Source organism: Sycon ciliatum, chromosome 6 (assembly GCF_964019385.1).
Source record: "Sycon ciliatum chromosome 6, ocSycCili1.1, whole genome shotgun sequence".
In the NCBI taxonomy this organism is placed as follows: Eukaryota; Metazoa; Porifera; class Calcarea; order Leucosolenida; family Sycettidae; genus Sycon; species Sycon ciliatum.
Genome location: NC_088648.1, coordinates 20,790,843 through 20,817,764, shown reverse-complemented (window position 1 = coordinate 20,817,764; position 26,922 = coordinate 20,790,843). Strand labels below are relative to the sequence as shown.

The 26,922-nt window shown below is 46.2% G+C and overlaps 1 protein-coding gene across 1 annotated transcript; it reads left to right on the top strand.

Moving 5' to 3' along the window:
• Nucleotides 1–1,590: 1,590 nt before the first annotated feature.
• On the top strand, nt 1,591–24,998 carry LOC135819623 (uncharacterized). Its single transcript, XM_065332868.1, has 8 exons — nt 1,591–1,775; nt 9,800–9,920; nt 10,321–10,650; nt 10,982–11,206; nt 17,219–17,389; nt 21,720–21,893; nt 22,337–22,528; nt 23,519–24,998. Exons 2-8 carry the CDS (start codon nt 9,836–9,838, stop codon nt 24,475–24,477), a joined length of 2,136 nt encoding a protein of 711 aa, XP_065188940.1. The 5' UTR covers nt 1,591–1,775; nt 9,800–9,835; the 3' UTR covers nt 24,478–24,998.
• The last annotated feature ends 1,924 nt before the right edge of the window (nt 24,999–26,922 follow it).

The following is a 26,922-nucleotide window of genomic DNA, read 5'->3' as shown; positions in this document are numbered from 1 at the left end:
CCGTCATGTGTGAGCCATGAATAAGGGGAGTGGTGGCGTGGTCTGGGATGCTCTGCCGACCTTGGGTCTCGGCTTCATCACAACAGGTTTACAGATTTACAGGTTTTGCTCCGTGTTCAAGATCTACTCCTTCTTGCTAAACACATGATGAAGTTACATGCAATGTCCTTGCTATATTTAACTCGGATACTGAACCAGCATAATTATAATAATCAAAATACATGAACTTGGTTGCTCCAACAAGGAGCACACGCTTCTTGCCGAACTTGACACTTGACTGACTCACGACTGCCATCCGGAGCACACGAGGAGCACGTCGCACCTTCTACTCGGCAAACCTGAAAGAAAGCACCACTCCCTGCTCAATACACGGTGTTTCGAGGAATTCACCCCTCATCAGTTGAGCGTGAGTAGGCTGAGGAAGATTGTGCCTGAAAAGCACCACTTATATACTGCTCTCCAGGCCAAACCATCACCAGGGATACAAACTTACAGAGACGCTCCGTTTCCAGCGTGACAAACACCTCGTGAAGCCCCAGGTAGCAGCGTGAGTCAGAGTCGCTCATGGAGTTGTGCTAAACAGACGTTGAGAGCCAGTGTAGCTATTCACAACGCTGTCACCTCCAACAACTAGTCTAAGTTCGAATCATACATGTAGAAGAAATCAAATGTAACCGAGTTATGATGAAACTATTCACGACTGTAACAAGATCAGAGGGTGCGATAACAGGGCACAAAACTGACAGGCTACTGAGACATTCAACGACCTGAGACCTAGCTCTAACACATCTCCAGTGCGCAAACCAACAGCCTTCCAGCTTGGAAGGTTCAAGGTTATGGTAGGACCAATGAGGGGAAGGGGGTGAGCGCAGCGAGAATGTGCACAAGCTAAGTCCCACAGCAACAAAGAATGCTGACCGTTACAGGACGATGACGAGACAAGCTAATAACATGACAATGCAGTTTAACTACAATTTGAAGCAGTAAAACAACACACCACCCCACTTGGGTGGGTCAGCAATATCAGAGATAAAGAAAGGGGAAGCTTTGGGAAAACAAATTGTACAAAAACGGACGCCAATATCTAACGGTACTCCTCATGCATGACACTATTGTGGACCAGTTGACTACGATAACAAGTGGTTGCACACAAGTTTACTTCTTCGCAGTAGTATCGCATTCTTGTCTCCGAGGAAACTGTGGGCTGTGCTCAGCTGGCATTTCTAGCATCTGTGCGTTTCGTCAGACCCGACACCTGGTAAGAACCCCAGCAGGTGATCACACTCTGCTGTTCCCACAGGCACTTAGTGCGAACCACCCCCCCCCCCCACACACACACAGCTGTTACACTAAGCTTGGGCTCTGAAATGCACCTGCTCATCGTATGGCCGCTGCTATCAAGACGCCGAGTGACGGGGTGTTGCGGCTGCGTCTGCGAAGGATGCTACTGGGCCACGTTCCTGGTAAGAACTAATCGCTAGTTGTTAGTTCACAGGTTGATGCTTTGAAGATGAGCTATGATGTCCAACATGTAGGTGAATGTTGATGAGAATTGCAGGGACTAGACCTTTCGGAGTAACTCTGATTCTAGTTTTATATTGGCTGTCGTGGGAACTGCAGCATCTTAGAAAAGGGACGAATCCGTGCGACCATTAAAGGTTGGATAACGCAGATCGACTTTTGCCTTGTTTGATCCGGTACAAGGTACCGAAGTTCGTGTGCTGGGCACTCGAAAAAGACCTACACATGTCCTACTGAATACCAGAGCTACGGAGGTAAGATGTTCTTGCTTGCCACTAGACATCATATTCCTTCTGTGTCTGTTTGTGTGTGTGTGTGTGTGTGTGTCACACATCTTTCTTCTCTTTCTCATTCTCCTTGCTCCTCTTTCACTCTCCTGGGTGGTTACCAACAGCCAGTGTAGGCCGGAATATGAGGTGTGGTGTGTGTGTCAAAAAAGAATGAAAAAAAGAATTAAAAAAATTGAAAAATTGAAAAATGAAAAATAGGGATTCACTGGCCAGAAAAAGCCACTTTAGTCAGCTGTGTGGTGGATACCAGGCTAAAATTAGTGGCGGTCAATTCATCAACCTTGCAAGCTGTTGAATGATGTAATCCCAGCACAAGTTGCTATGTCTAACATGGCTGTTCGCTATCATCGCTTCAGCGATGGACAGGTCTGAGGTGTGTGTGGGTGTTTGTGTGTGCGCGCGCGCGCGCGCCCGTTTTGTGTGTGTGTGTGTTCCATATGGTGCAGTGGCATGTGCAGTCGATTTCCAATTGAGAGGTTGCGGGTTCAATTCCCGACGATTATGGTTGCTCACATCTTTCTTCTCTTTCTCATTCTCCTAGCTCTTTTTTCATTCTCCTGACTGGTTACCAACAGCCAGTTTATCCCGGAGTATATGGTGCGTTGTGTGTGTTGAAGAAAAGAAAAAAAAGAAAAAAAAGAATGAAAAAAATGAGCTCGGATGGAGAGCCAAGGATTATTAAATTATATATATAATATAAAAAGTAAAAAAGGACCAAGGAAGTACAAGTTCCACTATAATACCCACTAACACCACCAGTTACTAAACAATCAGCTCATGCGATAACATTGTACGACACTGACCGACGGTACTGACGTTCTACAACTAACTGGCTAACATCTCTAGCACATCTTGGATGCGCACTCCAACAGCCTTCCAACTTAGACGGTTCTAAGTTATACTGGGGCTTGTTACCGCTGGTTATTGTCCATCTGAATTGTCATAGTCGAAGTACAGTGCTGTTTTACTGAGGCGTTCGGGTTTGCATGATTCTTGTTCGCATAGCTTCCCCTTTTCTTGATCTTGCATCTTTTGAGCCACGCAAGTTGTGTGGAATGTTGCTTTGCGTCCTTGAATCGTGGTTTGACTGTATTGTCCGATGGTCTTGCCAGTATCGTCATCGACATGCATGAACATCCGCCAACGTCCTGCACAGCTGAGACTTTCAGCTCGTGCTTATATTGGTTGCGCTCACCTTCCCCTCCTCATGTTATTTCTATAACTTATAACCTTCCAAGTTGGAAGGCTGTTGGAGTGCGCATCCAAGATGTGCTAGAGCTGTTAGCCAGTTAGTTGTAGAACGTCAGTACAGTCGGTCAGTGTCGTGCAATGTTATAGCATGAGCTGATTGTTTAGTAACTGGTGGTGTTAGTGGACATTATAGTGGAACTTGTAGTTCCTTGGTCCTTTTTACTTTTTAGAAAAATTTACTTGTAGAAAAAAGAACTTAGAAGTTGCGTCTTCGGCGGTATGGGTCATGAAGTAGTAGTTAGTTGGTTGTTCCAAAGAGGAACACACGCTTCCTGCCGGCACTTGACTGACTCACGACTGCCATCATCACGCGGACGTGCGACTTTTTGTTGGAGGTGACAGCGTTGTGAATAGCTATACTGGCTCTCAACGTCTGTTTAGCACATCTCCATGAGCGACTCTGACTCACGCTGCTACCTGGGACTTCACATGGTGTTTGTCGCGCTGGAAACAAAACTTCTCTGTAATTTTGTATCCCTGGGTATGGTTTGGCCTGGAGAGCAGTTCAGTTGTCCTCTTCCCCTGATTATTATTAGTAGGGCTGTGTTTGCTAGTAAAAAAACCAACATAATATAATTATATACTCAACTGTTTCGCTCCGTTAGAGCTCCTCAGCACAGCTCAGAGGACCGAAGCGCAGCTCTTCGCTTTCCAGACACAATCTTCCTCAGCCTACTCACGCTCAACTGATGAGGGGTGAATTCCCCGAAACACTGTGTATTGAGCAGGGAGCGGTGCTTTCTTGTAGGTTTGCCGAGTGGAAGGTGCGACGTGCTCCTCGTGTGCTCCGGATGGCAGTCGTGAGTCAGTCAAGTATCAAGTGTCGGCCAGAAGCGTGTGTTCCTCGTTGGAACAACCAACTTCATGAAAAAAAGAAAAAAGAAAAATGCGGATTCACTGTCCAGAAAAAAGTCACTTCAATCAGCTGTGTGGTGGGTACCAGGCTAAAATGGTTGTGCCATGTGATGTTGCGCCGCCTATTTTCCTTTCTTCGTCGTGTCTCTTCACTCCTCTATTCTACATGCTCGCCTCGCTCCACATATCCACTCTCTCCGAGGGCATCGTTGCACGCTGGTGCCGATTCCTCAAATACGTGTCGGTCACTTGATAAACTGTCTGTTAGTCGTCTGCTGATCATCTTTGGCAATTGTTGGATGATTGTATTTCCCGGTTGACATATCCAGTGTCACATCCAATAAATCTACCGTCTTCATGCCAGCGCTGATGGTCAGGTTCAAACCAAGACTTGCGAAAATCTGGCATATGGTCTTTCAGGCTCGGTCTGCTGTACTGCCAATCGCATCTCTGATCACCGCCGATCTGCACGGCGTCTCTTCGCCCAGGCTGTTGTCATCCCTGACATAGTCTATGGCAGTATTGCCTTCTTCCCCGCGCTCCTTGTTCGCCAGCTTTATCGCCTGGGTCTGCTACAGAACAGGGCTATCCGAGCTATTGACGACCACCCACCCCACACAACCGGGCATCTCCTGCTGGTGCAGCACGGCTTGTACCGCGTAGGCGAACTCAGCAAGCGCAAGCTACTAGTGTTTGTCTGGAGGTGCCTTCACGGGAAAGCTAGTGCCACGTTGTCTGAACTGTTCGTCATATCTACTGGCAGGAGAACCCGTCTGAGGTCCAGTGGTCTGCTCAGTCAGCCATCCTCCACTCGCTCTGGCGCTTCTAGGCCGTCCGTCGCAGGATCTGCACTCTGGCACATGCTGCCGGATGATGTTCGGACCATAAGTAAGTAAGTAAATTATCGTGTCCGTTCCCGAAGGGAACTCACGACGGCCGCTAACACCCGATAAACCCTAGCGGCAGATGCAGCGCCTAACGGTGGGGGTGAGTGGATAAGTCTCACAACCACTGGCACAAGTGCCGAAAACGACCCCATTAGCTGCATCCATGTACCCCTTGTGCCTGGCCACAAGTTCCCAGTTGACTGTGGGTAGCAGCACGGCTGGAAAAACCGCTCCCAGGCAGGACTTGAACCAGGTACCTCTCGTATCTCAATCATGGTCTTTGACCAACCCACTGTGCCTGCCTGCTGTTCGGACCATAGCAAGATAGAAAAGGTTTAGAATAAGTTGCTTACCATATTGTTGTTCAGACTAGCCCGCCCCCTAGCTCTCCACGACCACCCTAGCCCTGTCACCCCTGATACTCGCTTGACTCCTCTGTCAGATAATTAATTTTTCTTTCGTAATTTGCTAATTCCTGTCCTCTCTTTTCTAAACGCGGCTTATCCATTCGCCTTTATATTATTGGGCCTATTGTAGTTCCTGTTCATTATGCGAATTAAAATAAACCAACCAACCAACCAACCAACCGCTATTTCATTATCGCAGTACAGTCTGATGTGCGCGCTGTTGAACTCCTCCAATAGCTTTGACAGGGCATGTGTCCCGACCAGTTCGCGGACTTCTGCACCGTCAAAGCAGCCCATAATCACGTCGAAAAGTCCTCTTCTGTCTTCCTTTATCCATTCCCGATCACCGTTGAAAAGCAAGGGTGTCCGCGAGTGCATGACGATTTCTATATCTGGGAATATAAGAATCCCGTCCACTTGGAAAAGGCTGAAGTGTCAAACGACACTTGTTCAAAGCTGTCACCTCTGACCCAGCGCAAACCACATGCATGATTTTGTAGTGTCCACTGCCAGACTACAGTTATCGTGGGGTACTGTTTAGTACAATCATTGTAGTTCTGGAAGTTTGAATCTATACCGTACCCGTCTGCTGCTAGCGTTTCGCACGTATCACTTCCGAACGTCCGCAGCTAGCTGCAACGTTAAAGGGGCACTCCGGCTTCATTTTCGACGCCGAGTTTTCGATGCCAAGACGAAGGTAGGTGAAAGAGAAGACGCCTCGACCAAGAACGAGTCTCCAGAAGCGATCGAGTCGAGCAGGAAGACGACTTTTGAATTTCGCCGAGCGAGCGCTGATGACGTAATGAGGGATTAGCTTGCCAGCGGAAATGCACCTGCGCACATACATTTTACACACTTTTTGGCCAATTTTCAATCGAAGAGGAGGTTGTTTTCTATGTTCTCCCAACGTCGTGAGCGATCCCGTCTTCTATACCCTTCCAGGTACCCTGAAGGTCCTCCAGACGAGAATTTATCTCCAGCAAAGCGTTGTTGATCCGCTAAATTCGTCTCGAGACATATTCAGTGCTGATAAATGTAGAATGTTGAATCTGTGATAATTGTCGACGATGGAGAGAGAGAGGCTGATAGCCGCTGTCGCAGGGAGAGTGAAGCTGCTGGAAGTAACAATGGGGAGCCCGTTTGTATCATCTGAACAACCAGACTTCAAAGCAGCTTGACCAAATCGGAGGGTGCCTCGTTGCTTATCGTGAATATTACACCGACATGAATTACTACAAGTATACTGGTGAGTTTTTATCTTGTTTTGTTCGTATGCTAGTACCCAGACTCCCTGGCCTGGAGTTCTCGTTAGCACATTCCTATTCCCTGGCGGTTTCTAAACATTCCGTTTAATACTGAATACGTGATCAAGTATTCCGATTTGGGTAGATGTGGAATTTGGACATGTATTTTATAAAAAAATTCTATCATAAGTTTCCAAATAGAGAAATGTAGAGAAATGGTTGCCCAAATACAACAAAATTGATTCTGCAGTTCTACAACTTGTACTGAAATCCAGTCAAAGTAAAAATGATTCTTCATGACAGTTGGGGTCAATGAAATCTGATCCAGGCATAACGAATGGTGACGCCTGCCACCCCGGGAACGAATGCCCATTTGGTGGGGAATACCAAAGTACTCGAAAGTGGTGCGTGTTTCAATGTGGCATTTTTGGAAGTTGTATATGATCTCTGGTCAATGCAACATACGATAGCCATCATGAATTCCAGGCCTCGAACGCAACTCAGACCAGAATCGGCAGTTCCCTAAGTTAGATGCTTTATAATTCCATGGCCCCAGCTGTAGTTATACCGTAAAATCCCGCCAGAGCGCCCCTACCTCCTCGACGCTTCAGGTGGGGAGGGGCGGATGGGAGAGTCCTACTTGCCGCATTCAGTGCCACATGAAAAAGTACTCACCCTACGAAAACTGTTCGTGCATCTCGTACACCGACCAAAGGTCAAGAGCCCGGAGTCGAACAGATCCGACAAAACGCAGGGTTTGTGCGATCCCTGGTCAGGAGGGTGGGCACTGTTGCGTACATTTCCAACGGGGTCGAGCACACGTCTACAGTGCAGTACGGCATCACAGACTGCGACAGAGTCATACGAGGATACAATCAATCACGTCCCTGACAAGAAGTCAGGGAGGGGCGGATGGGAGAGACGGGGCGCTCTGGCGGGATTTTACGGTCGAGGTTTTTCTTGCACATTATTCTTATAGTCGATAGGTTTGTACTGATGGCCACAAACAACGGCAGTTCAAACTTCACTGATGTGTTCATGAGCTGAGAGATTTCTCTCCACTATTTCTGTTGTGCACACAGGTCTGTCCAATATGCATTGACCGTATTGGGTATGGTATCTGCTCTGAGAAGGGAATCGCTGGAGCCACAGTCCAACTATACAGGCTTTCAAGAAACAGAGAGGAGCCATCTTTGCAAGCTGATACCTGATGTGTACCGACAGAATTCCACGAGATACCTTTCGGACTACGTCTGGTGTATACTTCATAGTACTCCTTCGACTACGGTCTAGAATCAAGTCGACTGAAACAAGTTCAAACAACTCTGGCTTCAAACGAGCCGTCGATTAGACAAACGAAACATTCTCTCATATACTCGAGCACTCTGACAACTCATGACCTATCCCTAACGATTGCCACCGCTTATAAATATGTAGAGTGCTGATTGGAATGTGCTCACAATCTCAACAGTGCTATAATTATTTGAACAATGTGTTAGAATATTCCACTTTTCCTTCCATAAATGTTGTATCCACATATAATCCACAGTGCTGCAAAGTTTCAGAGTTCTCAGGGTATCAAACAAAATTATTTCAAATACAGTTAAATTGTTCGTGGCCATTATAGTGGAACTTGTAGTCCCCTGGTCCTTTTCTTTGCTATAAATTAATCCTTTGCTCTCTATATGTTGTAGCCGCCGGCGAGTCCAACAGTGAAATTGTTCGTTCATATTTATAATGTGGGAGGGGGAGGGGGGGGGGGTTGAACATATTTCTATATATAAGGGACCTGCAACTGTAATACCACAGTACAGTAGCCAGCAAATATGTAGAAAACAGAAATGCATGTTACCATCATTGTACATGGACGGGCGCAGCAGGCCGAAGCTATCAGCCAGAACAGGATTTACAATCACCTAGAGATACTAGAGCTATTCCAGTATTCTCCGTGAACTGTCCCATTCCACAATGGTTCATGCCACCATTATTTCTGGTGGTATCCATGTGCATAATTCCAAGACCATCTCGGATTCTTCAGCAATTTGTGCCACGGCAAAAGACAACGCTTGACTCGGTCACTGGGGCTGTCAAACTTTCCATCACAAATGAACTTCAATTTCTCATCTGTTTCAAGTATGTGCACTGCCATGACTTGACCATGCTTCATCCACAGCTGGGCGAAGATTGTGGCGTTGAATTCCATAGCGCACCTTCTTGCTGCCATGCAGGAGTATGTTGAGAGAAGTGAACATATTTTTACTAAAAAACAACAGCCACTGAAGAGGATAGCAATAGCCTTGGGTGAATTTCCTGCAGGTACACGTTGTTGGTAGGTCTACTGGTCAGTCTCCATATCGTCAAGTTCAGAAATCACCTGTACTACACTACACATCTTGTAGAAGGGATCCTGATCGAATAATTTCTGGTCATAAAATTCACTAAACTGAGGGCGAGACAAATAGTCAGTACTCCCCGATTCCGTCAAGCTGCTTTGAAGTCTGGATGCTCATGTGATGCTAACAAACTCCCCGTTGTTACTTCCAGCAGCTTCACTTTCCCTGCGACAGCGGCTATCAACCTCTCTCTCCATCGTCGACAATTATCACAGATTCAACATTCTACATTTATCAGCACTGCACTGGGTGAATATGTCTCAAGACGAATTTAGCGGATCAACAACGCTTTGCTGGAGATAAATTCTCCTCCGGAGGACCTTCAGGGTACCTGGAAGGATATAGAAGACGGGATCGCTCACGACGTTGAGAGAACATAGAAAACAACCTCCTCTTCGATTGAAAATTGGCCAAAAAGTATGCGAAATGTATGTGCGCAGATGCATTTCCACTGGCAAGCTAATCCCTCATTACGTCATCAGCGCTCGCTCGGCGAAATTCAAAAGTCGTCTTCCTGCTCGACTCGATCGCTTCTGGAGACTCGTTCTTGTTCGAGGCGTCTTCTCTTTCACCAACCTTCGTCTTGGCATCGAAAACTCGGCGTCGAAAATGAAGCCGGAGTGCCCCTTTAACTAGGCCAGACTACTCAGTCTTTGTGGACCCCCTGCCCAAGCACAGCCGTGGTTCACACAAGATAAACTGGAGAGCTCCGCGAGCTTGAGACTGCGCAGTTTTTGCATAAACTAATACATGTACTTGAAACTCGAGGTGCGTCCCTTTCTCTCAGAGTTCCGCAAAATTGGATTTTATCACATCAAAATGCGCAGCTTGTGAACAGAGTGGCTAATGACCTAATGAGCGCCTGCCTGGTTCGGGAGCCCCGGTTTCTTTTCTTTTATTCAACATAACTTTGTGACAAACAAAGGTGTCCTGCTTTGTGCTTTGTTTCAGAAAGAAGTCAACGGAAGATCCCGGACTGCTGTCAGTATGTCGCTCAGTACTCGAGATGTAGTGTCCCGGCTTCTCTTCCTAGCATGCATAGGAACGCTTCAATCGGCAGGCCAACATGTGGGTGAGTATTCACTGGGGACATGCTCTGGTGCATTGAATCAGAGGAAGGTGGGATTCATACTGCAATGTCCGGACGAGGATGGTGGGCAGAATTCAATCCGCTGCATGTTCGATACTGGGTAACAATAATAATAATTGATGTGTTCTGTGTCATCTAAAAGAATCACGTGCACGGACATGTACATGTTCTACAACTTAATCTTTTGAAGGGTAACGATATATTCAGCAAACCTGGAAGGGTCCTGGAGTTAATTTTACTGTGGGCTTACAAGACACAACATACATGCATGTAAAGGATTAAGAAGCCTCACTTACGAGTTAAGACGAGTGATGCGGATGAGGTTCAGACACAATGATTGAAATCACACCATTTTTGTATCACTTTCTTTGGTTATTTTCAGAACATTTCAATTGCAACTCCCCGACTGGTCTATACTACATCAGTGGTTTGCTATGGTCTACAAAGTACAACAACGCAACTGCAGCTGCAGATAAGTGCCAGACAGCAGCGCCAGGAGTCAGCTTTGCCCTGATCAGCTCCACCGACTTTAGCGGTACGAACATGAATTGCTTGCTCGCTTTCCTTGCGCACATAGCCGCAGCGCACCCTGGAAACAGCGTATCAGCATGGTTGGATTCAAGTACTGGAACAAACCGTCGTTGCTATCCAGGACCAGCATGCAGTAACACCAACGTGACGATATGCAAGTACAACAAGCCTGATGCCGCAAGTAGGGTTCTTGACTTTTACTGTTAAAAACACATTGTCGGTACATGTTTCGGATACAATATTGCCGATGAGCTCTTATTTTTACTTGGTGGCTTCTCGTGGCAACGGATACAATGTGTTTGTGTGTGTGTGTGTGTGCGCGCGCGCGTGTGCGTGTGTGTGTACGTGTGTGTGTGTTGAAGAGGAGAAGAGAGATCATGTTCACACTGTGGAACAGTATCTTAAGTATTGCGTTCAAAGTAGGTACATGTGTAAGTGGACCTACTACTAGTGATCACGGTCCCGCCAACCCTTTATGAATTCTTTCCCTCATTTTGCTTCCGATTTTCTAGACCTCACCAACAGCTGCCCTGTTTTGCCTCCGATCACCAATGGGATTATCATGTATCCATCAGGACTTGTTTTCCCGTCAGAGGCCTTCTACACATGTAACATTGGCTACCAACTTCACGGCCATAGCAATCGTGCCTGTGAATCATATAAAAAATCAACAACTAGTACTCCAGCTACTCCAGCTGCCTGGAAGTCGACCCCAACCCCAACTCCCATTTGCAACGGTAAAGTTTAAAAGTTTCATAATAATTAATTTTATGTTGCAGTGCAGTCAGGCATAGTGGGACAGTCTCGGCCCATTACTGAGAAACAGAAGATACCAGGTTCGAGTACTCTTTGAAAGCGGAAAAGTTCTTTTCATTCGTGCTCCGGGGCACAGTGGGAACTCGTCGCCTGGCATGAGGGACACATGGATGTAGTGAACGGCAGATTCAGCTTTTTGATGGTCCAGTTCTACTCATCTCCCTCAGTTCTGAATCTTCTCCCTGATGTCTGAGAGTGGTGGCGTTATCCACGGCTGAGTATACTCTGTATGACTGGATCTCACACGAATCGTAAAATGTTTCGGTGATCAGTCTTGAATTGATGGTCTTATATTCATCCCTATAACCTTTGACATTGCGTACTACACCTGTACTGCATTCTTTAAAGGGGAACTTCACCCAAAAATCAAAACTTCATGGTCCGTAGAGTTTCGGGCGCTGAGTCGAATGGTGAAGGTCCCACTTCGATCCGACCAAGCGTTCCTGAGATATCTTCGGTTGAAATTGTACTTTCGGGGGACGCGCCATGACGTCATGCGGCCGCGACACCCCCCCCCCCCAAAAACGCCCTTCTACGTCATTGAGACTACCGTAAAAGTCAGTAAATAAGTACCTGCCCGAAAGAAATACCCCCTTCATTCTTTTGTCTCTGTCTGTTGAAGTCAAGTCAAGCCCCGGAAAATCATACTCAATAGTCTCCTCACTCGTACTCTTTTACATGCACTTTGCTGCGTAACATGGCTAGCATTATCTCCGTGCAAGCCTCGTCGTGCAATGTGTATTGGTTCACTTGTGCTTTATCTCACATAAGTGGACTGCACCTCAATTCGTATTGTGGCGAAATACATTCTCACCTTTTGGTTTACTGGTATCACTTCGTCTTTACAGAATGCTGAGACGTTCTCTTGTATTTCACGTAGCTGTGTACCGAACATTACGCTCTGCACTCTAGCAGCAGCAGCAGCAGCAGCAGCAGCAGCAGCAGCAGCAGCAGCAGCAGCAGCAGCAGCAGCAGCAGCAGCACAGTATTAGATTGAGTGCGTTTTGCCCTACTGTGGTGTTTCATGACTGCATTACCGGAACAGTTCTTTGTCCTTCTTGATTATCATTACAAAACGTGTGCACATATCCGCCTGCGCCCCACACACACGCACGCACATGTGCTCACCTTGGTGGGCACATCGTATAGTAGTCATACACATGCTCATGCACACACACACACACAATTTCACAAGCGCGTGTGCACACGAGTGCATAAGCATACAAGTGCCTGTGCACATGCTCGTGCACGCACACATGCGCACACTCATGCACTTGCGTGCACACGCACACATCCCTCAGGATTACTAACGGCAATGCATCTACTACTTGTCATTCCATGTCCCTCCCACAAGGGGGAGAGAATGACATAAAGGAGAACACAGAACAGATAACGTGAATATCTTTGGAATGTTATATTACGTTATACAAAAGCACACGCATGTGTGCGCCTGCGCGCACACACACACTCACGCAAGTGCGCGCACACACACACACCCACGCGTGTGCGCGTAAACACACTCACGTCTGCACACACTCACGCGCGTGCGCGCACACACACCCACGCGCGTGCACGCACACAATAATAATAATGTCTGGCTCTCATCTGCATCCATGCTGAGAAAACGCAACGAGTTCCTGAATAGGCGTACACTGTTGCCCGTATGTGGACTATCTTCTCTCCTTGAACTGGAGGTCATTGCGTGATGTAGCTTATCAGCAGTACATACTGTCTGTTCATACAGGAAAAAAACATGCCAGCTAGAGGCGCTGGCGCTGCAAACAGTCCTTCCTATAACCTTAAAAGGCTTTGGGCGGTGGCATTGGTCGTAGCTCAACAGTGAGTCACAGCGACCGATGGTACAGCCGCTCTTGATCTTCTTCCTGTAAAATCAAGAACAGCAATCGCAGCTAGGTTCATCGGTGGCACGCAGTATAGCCTAGGGAAGCAGTAGATCTACTGCCGTCCACCTGTCATCAGGCTGGTTTCGGAAAGCTTCACATTTCGTAGTGATGTAGTCCAAAACAATTCTACAAATGCTTTTGAAAAGAAAGAACTACATACAGTAGCTAGTGTTTTTTGAAATATTGCACTCACCTCCGCTTTTCGACTGACGCTTCACAGTGTGGCGTGCGAAAAAAGCACACACCACAGTTTCATCCACCAGCGTCCGCATCGGATGAGTGCACAAAATTCATCCTGAAAATCCTCCTCTGCCAAATGGCTGGAACACACGCGAAGGATATACATTGTAGTCCCGAAATTGTCAAGCAAATAATTATGTCGCTTGAAAGCTGCTATGGTGCACTGCTCAGCCTGTGCCAAGCACAATCCTTCGGAAATTGATGCAGGTTCATCCCAGGGGGGTTGCCAGTAAGATTATAGCAGCCAACAACACAACCAGAAGCCCTGATGACAGCAAAATACCTTCTTCTTCCATGGACAAACAGAAAGAAGATGCGAAATCCCAGTGTTTCTGGATCTGGCCAAAGGATCACCAAATCTCATTGACGTCACGGCATAAAATTACAATCATGTATTTCAAACTGATAATTATTATCTCAAGAACGCTTGGTCGGATCGAAGTGGGACCTTCACCATTCGACTCAGCGCCCGAAACTCTACGGACCATGAAGTAATAGTTTAGATTTTGGGTCAAGTTCCCCTTTATGTACTATGCCCTGTGATCATGTGATCATGCGCTGGATGTGTAACTGCGCATCTGAGAAGTACAGTGCTGGCAACTGAAATCCGACCCCCTTGCCGGCGCGGCGCACCGACAAGGGGGTCGGATTTCAGTTGCCAGCACTGTATTATGCATTAATTTTATTGATGTTTGTCGTCCCTGGAAATGCAGTACACAAGTGTACAGCTCCAGATTTGGCCGATGGACATGTTTCCGGTACTTCCCCTTATTACAAGGCCAGGTGCAATGTCGGTTTCAAGTTAGTTGGGAATGCACAGATCACCTGCATCTCTGTTACGGAAACAACTCCGATGCCAGCTTGCCATCTTGAGTTTGTTTCGCAGAATCTTTTTAAAGCTATTCGGCTATGGGTAAACACAGAGTTGATAGTTTTGATCAGCGTCCCGTGGCTCACTTACCATTAGTGCAAAATCTGGCCCACCCGACGGCACGGAGGTGCCGGACTCTAGATTGAAACCTTCCTCCGATTCATTTGTAGGCTGAGTCTTCATGCCCTTTTGTCTTATTCGATAGCGTCTGCGAGAAACTTCAAATTGTTTTACGTGGCGTTTCTCCCCTTGACGCACTGTGGTTGGCATAGCGTCCTGTGATTTTTATGAACAAGTAACACGCCAAAATCCTAATGATAAAAGTTACCCAATGCTGTACATGTAGACAGCAAGCTGTTTCGACGATATAGGCTTCATCAGTAGAGCTACGAGCTTTTTATAGTAAGCCGAGCTAACGGCCATGGTGCAAAGGAGGCACCACAGACATAATCACATTACGATAATTCGTTGCTCTGGCACCAGAATGATCTGACTACGAAAAGTAGCGAGCGATGCGCAGTACAGCAGCACTAAAGCCTACCTTCAATGCTCAACAAGATGAATATCGAGGAGCGTAATACCTAATAAAGTTAATACAATGAAAAGAATACAGTTGCATGCATGCTCATATCCCTAACAAACCCGCGCGAGTTCTGAAGATGTAAGCCACTCTCCAAACTGTTTCCCCCTAGCTGCTATGGTATGGTTATGTCGACATCCTGGAAGACAGCGAGAGTCACACCCATTCACCAGAAGAAATCCAAGAACCTGCCTCAACATTACAGACCTGTGTCTCTGCTGTCTATAATAACCAAAGTGATGGAAACGAGTGTCAATTGACAGATAACCAGTTTCCTGGAGTCCCGCAGTATCATCTCCATGCAACAGTTAGGGTTTAGAAAGGGCATGAGGACAGCTGACGCCTTAACCAAACTCCACTGTGAATGGTCCAGAGCAGCCGGCCTTGGAGAAGCCGCCCATGTTTTGGCGATAGATATTTAGGCACCTTTGATAAAGTCAGCCATGCTGGCCTGCTACACAAGGCATCCGTACACTGTCTAGACGGCCCAAATCTCGGATGGCTGGAAAGCTACCTGCACAATCGGCGCCTGCAGGCTGTTGTGGGCGGCCAAGAGTCCTCCCTGCACCATATCCAAGCAGGGGTACCACAAGGTAGCATCTTTGGATCTGCATTAGTCCTCCTGTATGCAAATGACTGCAAGGACACCTTGCCTGCTGGTGCTGAGCTCGCCCCCTAAGATGACACGAACTGTATCAGTGCATCTCTGCCGCCTCCAGCATATCCGACTCTGCAACACAACTCCAGGAAGCAATGGACGCCGTCTCCCACCGGGGTTCCAAGTGGAAGGTCAACTTCGAACCATCCTAATCTCAGGCCTTCATCATTGACCACCGCGAGCCTCCCCGAGCTCTCCCCCCCCCAGTGCTCTTCAATGGCGTGACTGCTCCTGAAGAGAAGGAAATTAAACTTCTGGGAGTAGCATTCGATTCGCAACTGTCCTACTCAGCACACCTCCGGGCCGTGGCCTCAAAGGCCTTCAGCCAACCACGCCCAGTGGGTGGTCGATCCATTAGGTTAGCCACGGAGAGTGCACACTGCCACCTGCTCAAACTCAAGTCAACGCTGCCCGTGCGCACTCGTAGCAGCCTCCAGGGTTCCTACCCAAACTCAATTTTCCCTTGTGGAACAGCCCACCAGCGACCATTCTACCAGCACGGCCGCAAACCAGACAGCTCCAGTCCTTCAAGGAAAAGTGCAACAAGTATCTGCTATACATGAACTGGCAAACGGCCACCGACTTCCCATGAAATGGTTTAGACCTGCGCCTCACTAGCATCCTCCCTCCCTCCTTACCACAATGTGATGTTATCTTTCACTCTGCTTCTCTCACGACCATCTACCCATTGTTCTCGTTCCTCACTATTATTTATTTCCCCTCCTCCTCCCTTCCTCATGGTTTTACTGCATTGTGGCACGCTTTGTCTACGTAGACGCCGAGACCTTTAGGGTCAGCAGAGCAGCCTGGCCCCGCCACCACTTCTCGCAAAATTCGGAAATATAGTGGACTTTCGTATAAAATAAATAATTAAATAAATCAAACGGCGAGGAGACAATTATTTGATAACCGCAATCAATAAAATGAGCTGAACCGACATTTGTGTACTTTATTCATTCAATGTAAAAACGGTGGAGACAATGTGCAATAAAACAATGAAAATATGAAGAAATGGTGTGGAGAAAAAATATGGATTCAAACAAGTTTTCGTACAACACTCATCAGGAATCATCGTTGTACTTAAAGGACACTGAAACAAAATTGAGCTATTATAGAAAATCTAAGTTAGAGAAATAACACTCTTCATATTTTCATCGTTCTATTGCACATCGTCTCCACCGTTTTTACATTGCATGAATAAAGTACACAAAATGTCGGTTCAACTCATTTTATTGATTGCGGTAAATAAAAACTGATCGTTCAACTGGCATAGTGGCATTGCTTGTGATTTCATTCATGTACAAGTATAACCTCATGAAATTAACAGACTTTCCTGAGGTGAAGTGCGCAAATGTTCAGTGTCTGGTGCAAAACATCCAAACGCACTGAAGGTCTTGTTGCCTTCTGTGTTCTCACATAATTATATTACCTGTAATGTTAGTGTATAGCACAGTAGTGCGGTCAAATGAGCTCAATTCAGCAAACTATCTTCATGTATTACCTGAAAGTAGCGTACCTTCCCAGCTCACGTGTTCAGTCCCTGATCCACAGTATCACCAAAAGCATGGAAGGTCTTGTGGAAGGTCTTGTGCACAGGAGTGTATTCAAATGAGCTCAATTCAACCACATAGTATAAAATGGATATTGACTTGGTTTTAAATTCCCTTTGCAATTGTGCAGCCATTCAGTGTCCTCCTCCGAGAATCCCTCACAGCACTGACTTGATAGATAAATACTATGATATTGGACAGCAAGTCGAAGTGAACTGCTCACAAGGCTACCGACTGGTGGGCAACAGTGCGGTGGAGTGCATGCGTTTCGGCGGTTGGACAAGCCTCCCGACGTGTGAAGGTGAGTGCATGTGAACTCATCAGGAAATATTCGGGGATTTCCCCGGGAGGGTGAGCCTTTTGCTCCACCATTATCCCCTGGTCATTACGCTGTTTATTGAATGCCGCTCTGACACAATGAATCTATGCAATCTAGTGGATACAGAGAAAGGAAAAGTGACGTGAATGAATGTGGCAAAAATGAATTATTCCCGTAGCTATGCAAAAGACGTTACTTCAGTAACGTCTGGCGCTATCCAGGGTTCACACAGCTTTAATTTCGTGTTTGTTTGTTTGTGCCATCGGCATGCCTGGCGCTATCCCGTACCTGTCCCTTACTGTACCATCAAGGATAGCATCAGCATGCCTGGCGCTATCCTGTACCTGTCCCGTTCCGTGCCCTCAAAGATGGGTGGCCACAATATTCAAATAGGGCTTTCAAATGCAAGGTCATAACGTGAAGCAACTTGGAAGAAAGTATGTATGCGAAGTGTATCGGGGGAATGCATGCAGGGCCATAGTGTGGGTTCGAATCCTAGGTTATGTCTAAAACAAATAGGAGAAATGATAAATTTATAACATCCCTATGCCTTTTTAACCTAGGTCATCAAGGTGGTAGACGACGTCGTATTACCCTCGAATGCAAAGAGAAAGTTGACTCTCGCTAGGCAAAGTAGCATAGCGTAGGGCTTTGAGCTTCCAAGCTCTCTCGTTGTTTGAATAGCACCTCCCCCTCCCCCCCCCCCCTCCTTCATCCGCCCAACCTGCATCTTTGAAAATGAACCAACGCCAATGCCAACCTGCCAGTGTGAATTTGTTTGACGAATCCAAAGGTAAACTTTAACTCGCTGACTATATAAGATCTGGTTACGTTGTTGGACAGTTAGTCATAACTCGTAACATTGTGTGCTTCTTTTTTCACCTAAGTTAAACTTTTCTAATTGTCCGCAAACTCCAAACGCAGCCACTTACACATATAGGAAACTTCACTTCTCAACTCAAAACTCCAAAAACAGTCTCTTCACTGCGATTCGAATTAAAAATTACATTACACCAAATTTTGGGCCTGGCCCATCATCAGGTTCAGTAGTAGGGTCCAGCGGATAATGCCGGCATTATATTCGGCATTATGAGACTATCCGAGCATCAGATCATTATGGAGCATTAGACAGGAACAAGACAAGCATTATGTGAGGTTTGGGCGGCATAACGAGTTTCATAGTGGATAATGTCGGGAAATCTCAGGTTTTTGGCAACAATCGGCTAAAGCCTTGAGGTGCAACGCCATGTATTGTACCGGCACATGACTTTGTGATTGTGTAGACACGTAACACCTTTACGGCTTTAGCACTAATGCTATATTTACCTGACCACATAATGCCATTGCTACATAAAGTCTTTATGTAGCAATGTAGTCAGGTAAATGTACATGTGATGTATCATGTAGCATGCCCAACGTTGCAACTGAGGCTGTTACACAAAATCCGTAACGATGTTTTACGAGGAAGTTTTGTTTAGAAATCATGGAGAATCATGGAGGAGACTAAAGTAGACGTAAGCGAAGTGAATATCAAACAGACGAAGAGGAGTTTCCTGTTAATAAAAAGTGTTATGCCATAGGCTCTGGCCCTAGCATCTCTTGCGATACTGAAGTGAACACTGATCCATTGATAAATTTGGACCTGGATGAAGGAGCGGCTATAAACAGAAAGAGCTTGTTCCAAATAACTGCCTTTGCCGAGTCAAGCTCAGCAGGCTCGAAAAGAACTAGAATTTCTCTTGGACGCGTACCAAGACGATTTGGAGTGCTCAGCAGCACATGTCTTACTTTCCTGGTGAAGCACGTACAGTTCGGCATGGATGATTGTAATGCATAGCATACAGTCAAGTGCTATCAGAAAAGAAGAGTATCGTGGCCAACCGTTTGTCTCCACGCAACGTCAGGAGAAGAAGACAGCGCAAACAAAGGATGTAGAGCGGCAAAATAACTTCTGACCACGTGTGTTCAGGATTACTGCAAATGGGAGGGATCTCGATCTGAGATCGTCACTGGCCTGACGTGAGCTTATTTTGAGCTGTTTCAGATGAAGATATTTTTCACAGAGTGGAAGCAGTGACAGCTTGTCTGCAGGCAGGAATATCACTTCCCAAGATAAGCTTCCAGCACCCAAATGATCATGAGCAGTAATGGTTTCACCACTCACTACATGGATAAGGAAGGGAAGAGATTTGATACACCCATTATTCAGCCACAGCCCTGCATCAAAGTTGCAATGCAGAGCAGCCAATGGAGACGCGATCATGTCGTACAGTGCTAAGAAGTGGTGAAGCTCGTGAGAGATATCATAGCAGCTTCAGATGCAGATCGACTACAATTATGCATCTTTTCCTGGAAGTTTGACAACGTGCAGCCTTTCTTCCATTTTTGTTCCAAACCACGAGCATTATAGCCCTTGCTGAAGCATTATAATCAGCATTATGAGGTAGTTTCTGGAGCATTATGATTAGCATTATACGAACATTTTTGGAGCATTATCTGCTGGACCCTATTCGGTACCGGTACCCTGATGATGGGCCAGTGCTGATAAATTGGTGTAATGTAATTTTGAATTTTAATTGCAGTGAAGAGACCGTTTTTGGAGTTTGGAGCTGTGAAGTGATTTTTCCTGAATCCAAAGGTCTTCAGTTTTGTGACACCCTTACCTTTTTTTTCCACTTTGAGGTCGAAGTTCTCATCCCTGACTTCTGAGTAGTCCACATTGGCCTTTTTCGATGCCAGCGAGATACAGGGCTAGAGACGTCCTCGGAGTAGGAGTCCTTCTCAGGTTCTTTTGCAAATTGAGTCATGAAGCCATTTTGGCTTATTCCAGAGTGCCCGCCAGAAACATCAAATTCACCTTTCTATTTGGCACTTCTCCACTTGGCCATCTACAGTCGTCATAGCTGATACGTTACTAGTTATAACACTATTCACTAGCCATGGTGCTGAGGTCTGCGAGGTGGACTGAGCTGGTGCTGAGGGCTGCGGGTTGAACTGAGGCTGCGATGGTGATGGCGACCTGCTCTGAACATTCTTGAACAGATCTTGCATCGCCTTATCACGAGCCTCAGCTGCACGCATCTGCTGCTCCATAAATCTCATCAGGACACCCATTTGAGATTCCTGCTGTAGCTCGGTCGCGGAGGACAGGTCAAATCCGGTATCGTCCTGTGATTGTTCCATTACGATTAGTCACTCGTCCACGAGTACGAACAAATACACTACTAAAATAATTCAACTGAGACAGAGTTTCGATCGCGGAAACTACTACTTCAGACGGAAAAAACAACTGGGCCCGTGCAAACACTACAAGGTGCGGACACAAGGCACGGACACAGGAAAGAACAAGTTCACTGCGCCATGATACGTTACTATTTATTCCTGAAGACTTTGGAATTGGGAACGGAAACAAAACATGTCATGAGAAAGAACAACAGGAAAAAGAAGCACACTCAACTAATCCGTGTGTGTGCGTGCATGCAGTACAAATATGACGTAATGAATATAGATACACATCAATAGCATTAGGGCTTTTGTTGAACAGGTAGCACATAGAAAAATGATAAGAATAGAATGATATGCGTGCTCAAAAAAAGCCACAAGCGCAACCGGATGGGGAAGCGCACGGATTACTTCCATTCGTGTACTTCAAAATTACGAAAGAGTTATGAAAGTAGCAGACCTTCTGAGGCGATGTGCGCAAATGCACAGTATGGCCAAACGCACCGAGGGTCTTGTTGACAGATACGTTCGCACAGCAGATCACCTGGAAACCGGTAAAGAGAAAGTGTACCGGGATTAGCTTAATTTGCCAACATAGTATCTTTTAAAAAGGTAAGGCCCCTGGTTCGTGTCCTGGTGGTGAGAGTTATTTGTCTTCAGACTTTTCCCTTTTTCATTCCCTCAACTCGTGAATACCTTTTAAACGTGTTGGGCAAATTCCGAAAAAGAATCCTGACTTGGATTTAAATTCCCTTTGTCCTATTCTACAGCCATTAGGTGTCCAGCTCCAAGCATCCCGCACAGCAGGTCAAGAACAAGGAGTCGTACAACTCCCTGGTCAAGAACCACCTTGACCAGGAACCACCTTTTCATTGTGTGCCTTTGTGTAAACGGACCGCGTTACCTTTCAAATGGACGTAGGCATGAAACTGGAGTCGGAGCAATAAACCATATTTGCACATACAAATATAGGTTTTTGGAACACATCATAATAATAATTACGTTATGTTAAATGTCCTACTGGCTGTCGACTTTTTCATTGCCGTCCCCGTACTATCCGTATGCATATGCACATTTTGTGTATGCTCAGAAATACACTGTCAAGCACCTGCGCGACCAGAGAATGGATACCTCTTGCTGGACGGACTGGAGGTTCACAGTGCTTTCAACATCACGTGCAAAGAGGGATACCGAAGCACGCAGGCAGAGCCGTCGAAGTGCATGCCGAGTGGAAACTGGTCCAGTCCCCCGGGGAAATGTGAAGGTAATATTCCTACCAAACTATGAGTGCGCGATTGACCACTGTAATTGCCAATTGTTGGGTATTGGGTATGGGGTATTTTCTGTACGTTTTCCTCTCTACTTTGGGCCTGTCTCTATGCAAAAAGGAGTACATCTTTGCGGAACTGTTGCCTCAGAAGGATCTTCAGGGGCTGCAGTAAGAGTTTAAAAATCATGCCACGTCATCATGTTGTCAGGTAAACACTAAATGCAGTGGAAACAATAGACACACGCGGATTGGTTGGCCTTTGAACTTGAATTATGTATTCTATTACATACGGTATCGTACGCATTGCTCATGCGGGCGCATCGGCTGTAAACCGATTCAATATTTCACGACATAATAACTCAATCAACAGACCACATGTAATCCTTTTTTTGTATTTCGTGGATGTTTGTTGTCCGCTATTCCATGTGACGTCACAGAGGCCAAGTGCAGGAAGCAGGAAGCACCTCCGAATGGCGAGCTCATTGGCTACATTGAGGTTCCACTCGCCGGTCGGGAGGTATTTTACTACTGCAATGATGACTACGAACTGGAGGGCTCGCGAACACAGAAGTGTAAGATGGACGGCGACTGGACTGGATTAGCACCGGCTTGTGTGAAGAAGGCGACTGGTGAGATGCTTACTGTTAAGAGGCTATAATTGAATACATGTATAAGTGCAATAAAGAGTATAATAGATGCAGACATGGCCAGACAACAACGAGGTAATGGAATTTTAAAGGATTTTTTATATTATTCAAAATCGATTTTCGTGTTCCGCTCTTCAGTGAATATAACTTTTTAATTTTTTAATTTTTTTCTGAAAGTGCACATGCCTACAACTGTGGTAATTATACTGGTTTTGCCTGTGTCGTGGGTTCCCAATAATCCCATCTCCACGTTGTCTTCTCTCCTCTCCCCATAAACTCGCATGGTGCGCAAGCTCGTGGTACCGCAGAGACCAGTCCACAGGTCGGAATTGTTGGCCTGCCTCACCAGCACAGGTTCCTTCTTGGAGCCCCTACTCTTCCTATTGTTGTGTTGGCCTGTTGCTTCTCTCCACTTTTCTTACGAGTAGCTTGTGTCTTCGGTAAAAACAACATGGGTGAGCAACCACCGAGTGTGAGTACCGCACTCTGTAGTTACTCAGTTTGCCCACCTGAACCAAGAACAGCTGCCGTAGAAGGAGAACAAAGGACTAAAATTGAAAAAGGAAGACTCTCTGTCGTCTTTTTCATAAAATCCACGTTGGAAAGCTGTTGTCTTGTACATTCGGGCTGTGATGGAGCTACACATGAGGTCATTTATTTGCAGTGCCACTCGTCAGTTTTGTACTATCTGCTGTAGGTTCTGACTTGCGAATATCGTGGCTGTGTTAGTGTTGGTCTGTTCTATCAGCACTAAACTCTGAGTTGCACATAGTCCCGAGTGGGTTCCCGTCCTGTTGGATAGTGTCAATACCCGACAAATATCCGTGTGCAAAATCAGTATTGTTTTTTTTTCGCTTTCCAAATGTTTCACAGAATGTATCCCTGATCGATGCGCCTACTTGCAAGTAGATTTGTTTGAACTCTACTAAACGAGCACTCTTCTTTGTGTGTATTTTTTGCTTCACTCTACAGAGGAGCAGGTCAGTTGGGTATCCCAGCCCGCCAGTCTATCCGTCATAGTCGTGATGGTGGTCATGGTACTGGCTGCCTTGCTTCTACCGCTTTGCTTCATACTCTCTCGCTATAGGTCTCGCAGCCAAGACATGCTGGACTCTGGCCAAACAAACGCCAAGGAAGAGCCGGACGTGCCTGGAGAGCAATATGCGCAACCCACGGATATTATGTCCAATTTATCAAGCCAGCGTAAGGACCGCCCTATCGTATCATCGGACTCGGTACCTTGCAACAGCTGCATTAGTGCCGGCACGAGTAGCCTCTCAGACCAGAGTCGACCGAGCGGAATCGTGCCCAGCACACCCATTGGCAGGCACCTGGGCAGTATGGAGAATCTGGTCAGCGACGATGGCCAAGATGAGCATATGTACGCTGATCCGCATTTGAACGACGATCTCGATGACATCATGAAGACTCTGGCGGTATCCGATTGCATTATGCCACCCGTAGCCGCACCTCGCCAGCAGTCGGAAGCAACAGCCAAGAGCAATGCACCTCCTGACGTAGAGAATTCACATGCTGATGTTTACGAAAAGTATGATGTGGACCAGGAAACGGTGACAACAATGCCAACAGGTGGACAAGCAGATGACGGCGTGCCTCACGCAGCCGTGCGGAAGAGAGACAGCGTCAGTGCTCCTAGCAAGCCGCAGCGCATCTCGTCGTACACACCTACCGTACTGCAACCCTGCCCGAACGTCAGCACAGCTACTGCTGCTACGACAGCTGTGCGGGTGCAGTCCTACACTATGGTCGACTTGAAGAAGAAAACGCCACGCGACGAAACGAACAAGAAGAAGACAACCAATTCGCCGATGGCTCTTACACCGACTGTGAAGACCAACTCCGCCGATACTGGAATAAGTCACGGAGGCTCTGCAGCGAAAGATGGCGTTTATGTGAATATGAAGGTTTAATTAAGAGTCCTTGCGCAGGGAGACGGACCAAACTCCCTCTCTTCTTTCTTTACTGAATATCACACAACCATCAGATGCTGCACAGCCGGGCCTCGATCGACTTTAGTGGCTTGTTTTGTTTTTGGAATATCAGAAGGTAAAGATGAAAGCGATTTCCTGGTTGGCTACGTGACAAGAAGCAGTACAAGAATAGCGATGAAGTTTACGCTCGTCTCTTCAACCTGCCGTCACTGATCCAGCTGGGGTGGAGCATGGCTTTGCACAACACTTCTCTTTGTCTGTTTGCAATTTCCCAAAAGCCTAAACGTATACTGACATGGGCATCTGCAGGCGCATTTTTTTTATTTACTTTATACTTATGTGCAGGCGCACCCCATTATTTGTAATTTTTATTCCCCAAAGGCTTTCGCCTATCGAGCGGGTTCCCAAACTTTCCATGATACCAAATCTGAAAAAGAAGTGATGAGCAATAGACTTTTATTTATCGCCGTGGTTGGAAATCACCCACTCTCTTAATAACATTGGCCGGTGTTTCCCCCGAGTCTTGAGATGTTGTACTAAATATATAAAAAAAGTACAGTAGTACCAAGATAAGAGTGCTACACACGTACATCTTGATGCAGGGGCCAACAAAATCGACCTCTAAATACATGCCTTGACACATGTTGGCTAACATGGGTTTTTCGGTGTTAAATTTTGCATTTATTGTGTCTTCAAGAGCATCTTCGCCAAGTATGGTGTGTCTAATCGCGTCCAAAGGTCCCGAAATCACCCTCGATAGGAATTCAAAATTGCCGAAAAACTTTTTACATTACACATATCGAAAATAATTTTTCGAACTTTCTCCAACCATTTTTCGGAGATCTTTGACTTTGTGACTTTTATTTTTGGAAAGTTTCAGACCTCGCTAACTTCATCGGGCTGGAATGAAGACATTAAATTTACTTTGTGAGTACTGCTTTGATTCGAATCTACAAGAGCGGCTAGTGTTAGTGCCATGATTTGAACACACCAACCGTGGTGGTCAGCTACCATTTGCACACAGCATATTTACCAGCTCAACAGCTCTAGGACAACTGCCTTACGAGTAGCATGCTGCAGCAAGAGGGAGTAGCTAAGTGGTGTGGAGTGTTAAAAAAACGAAATCCGAGTACCTGGAGGTAACCTATCACAATATGCGACACCAGCAGTAGAAGAATCCTTTCCCTGTCACAGAATTTGATGGCTGGGCCTAGGCAGTGTGAAACTACAGTTATACTTCTAAAACACTAACTGCAAGAAAGAGCCCGATGTCCAATGGCATGGCTTGTCTCTCCTGAACTGATCACGGCATGTAGTTGATGCGATTCAAGAGCGGCGACGAAGAGGAAAAACATGTTTATATAATACCTCATGTACTAGTGGCTAAAGAATTGTCCATGACTGCAGCGCCAACAGTGATGGTGTAGGTGATGGAGTAGGGATGGGTTGTACGGCGTAGAGTTCCCAAAGCTCAGACGGAAGAACAACTTCAGTTAAAGTGAAACATATGGAAGCGACAGTAGTTGTATCACAATGTTGGGATCGATCAGCTTTTAAGCTGCAGCTATTCACATGTGAGTGTTGTCCAACTGCAGCCTTGAAGTCTTTCAAAGCATTTAAGAATACATGTAGTTACAAGCTAGCCTTTGGACTGTTTGTCTATGCAAAGGATTTTTGGTATTTTCATTTTCATTTTCATCATTTCTTCGTTACAGCACTGCCATCGCTTGCAAGTAGTGCTCTCCTTCTTACATTGCTGCGACTTCTATCGTATTATCTACACGTATTTCGAGTAAATAAGTTCAGGTTGCAATTGTCCTATTTGTATTGTATTGTATTGTATTTTATTATTTTACTTGGGTATTCCCAACAGACCCTAAGGTCTTCTTACAGGGTGCCCAAGATGAATGAAATTGTGAAGTTCCTGGCGAAATGAATTGGGGATATGATTTGTGCGAAGGGATTCGGGAAGCGCATTAAAGCGGTCAGCACCAAGGATTGAAATAGATCTGTATCCAGCTTGAGCTTGCACAATTGGTAAGGACCAATTGCACTTCTTTCCTTAGACTCTGACCGTTTTCTACCCACCTATTCCTTCTCCTGTCAGTACTTGGGCTACAATACCTATTCTCTCAGTTGAAGTGTAACGCCGAACCGTCTGACGCTTCTCTCTCTCTCTCTTTCCCTCTCTCTCTCTCCCTCTCTCTCTCTCTCTCTCTCTCTCTCTCTCTCTCTCTCTCATTCACTCTCTCTCTCTCTCTCTCTCTCTCTCTCGCTCTCTCTCTCTCTCTCTCTCTCTCTCTCTCTCTCTCTCTCTCTCTCTCTCTCTCTCTCTCTCTCTCTCTCTCTCGTGTTTGCAGTCTGATAATTATAGTAATGCAGGCATGTAAATAGTATCACGTACCTGCTAGCTGCACATACCGG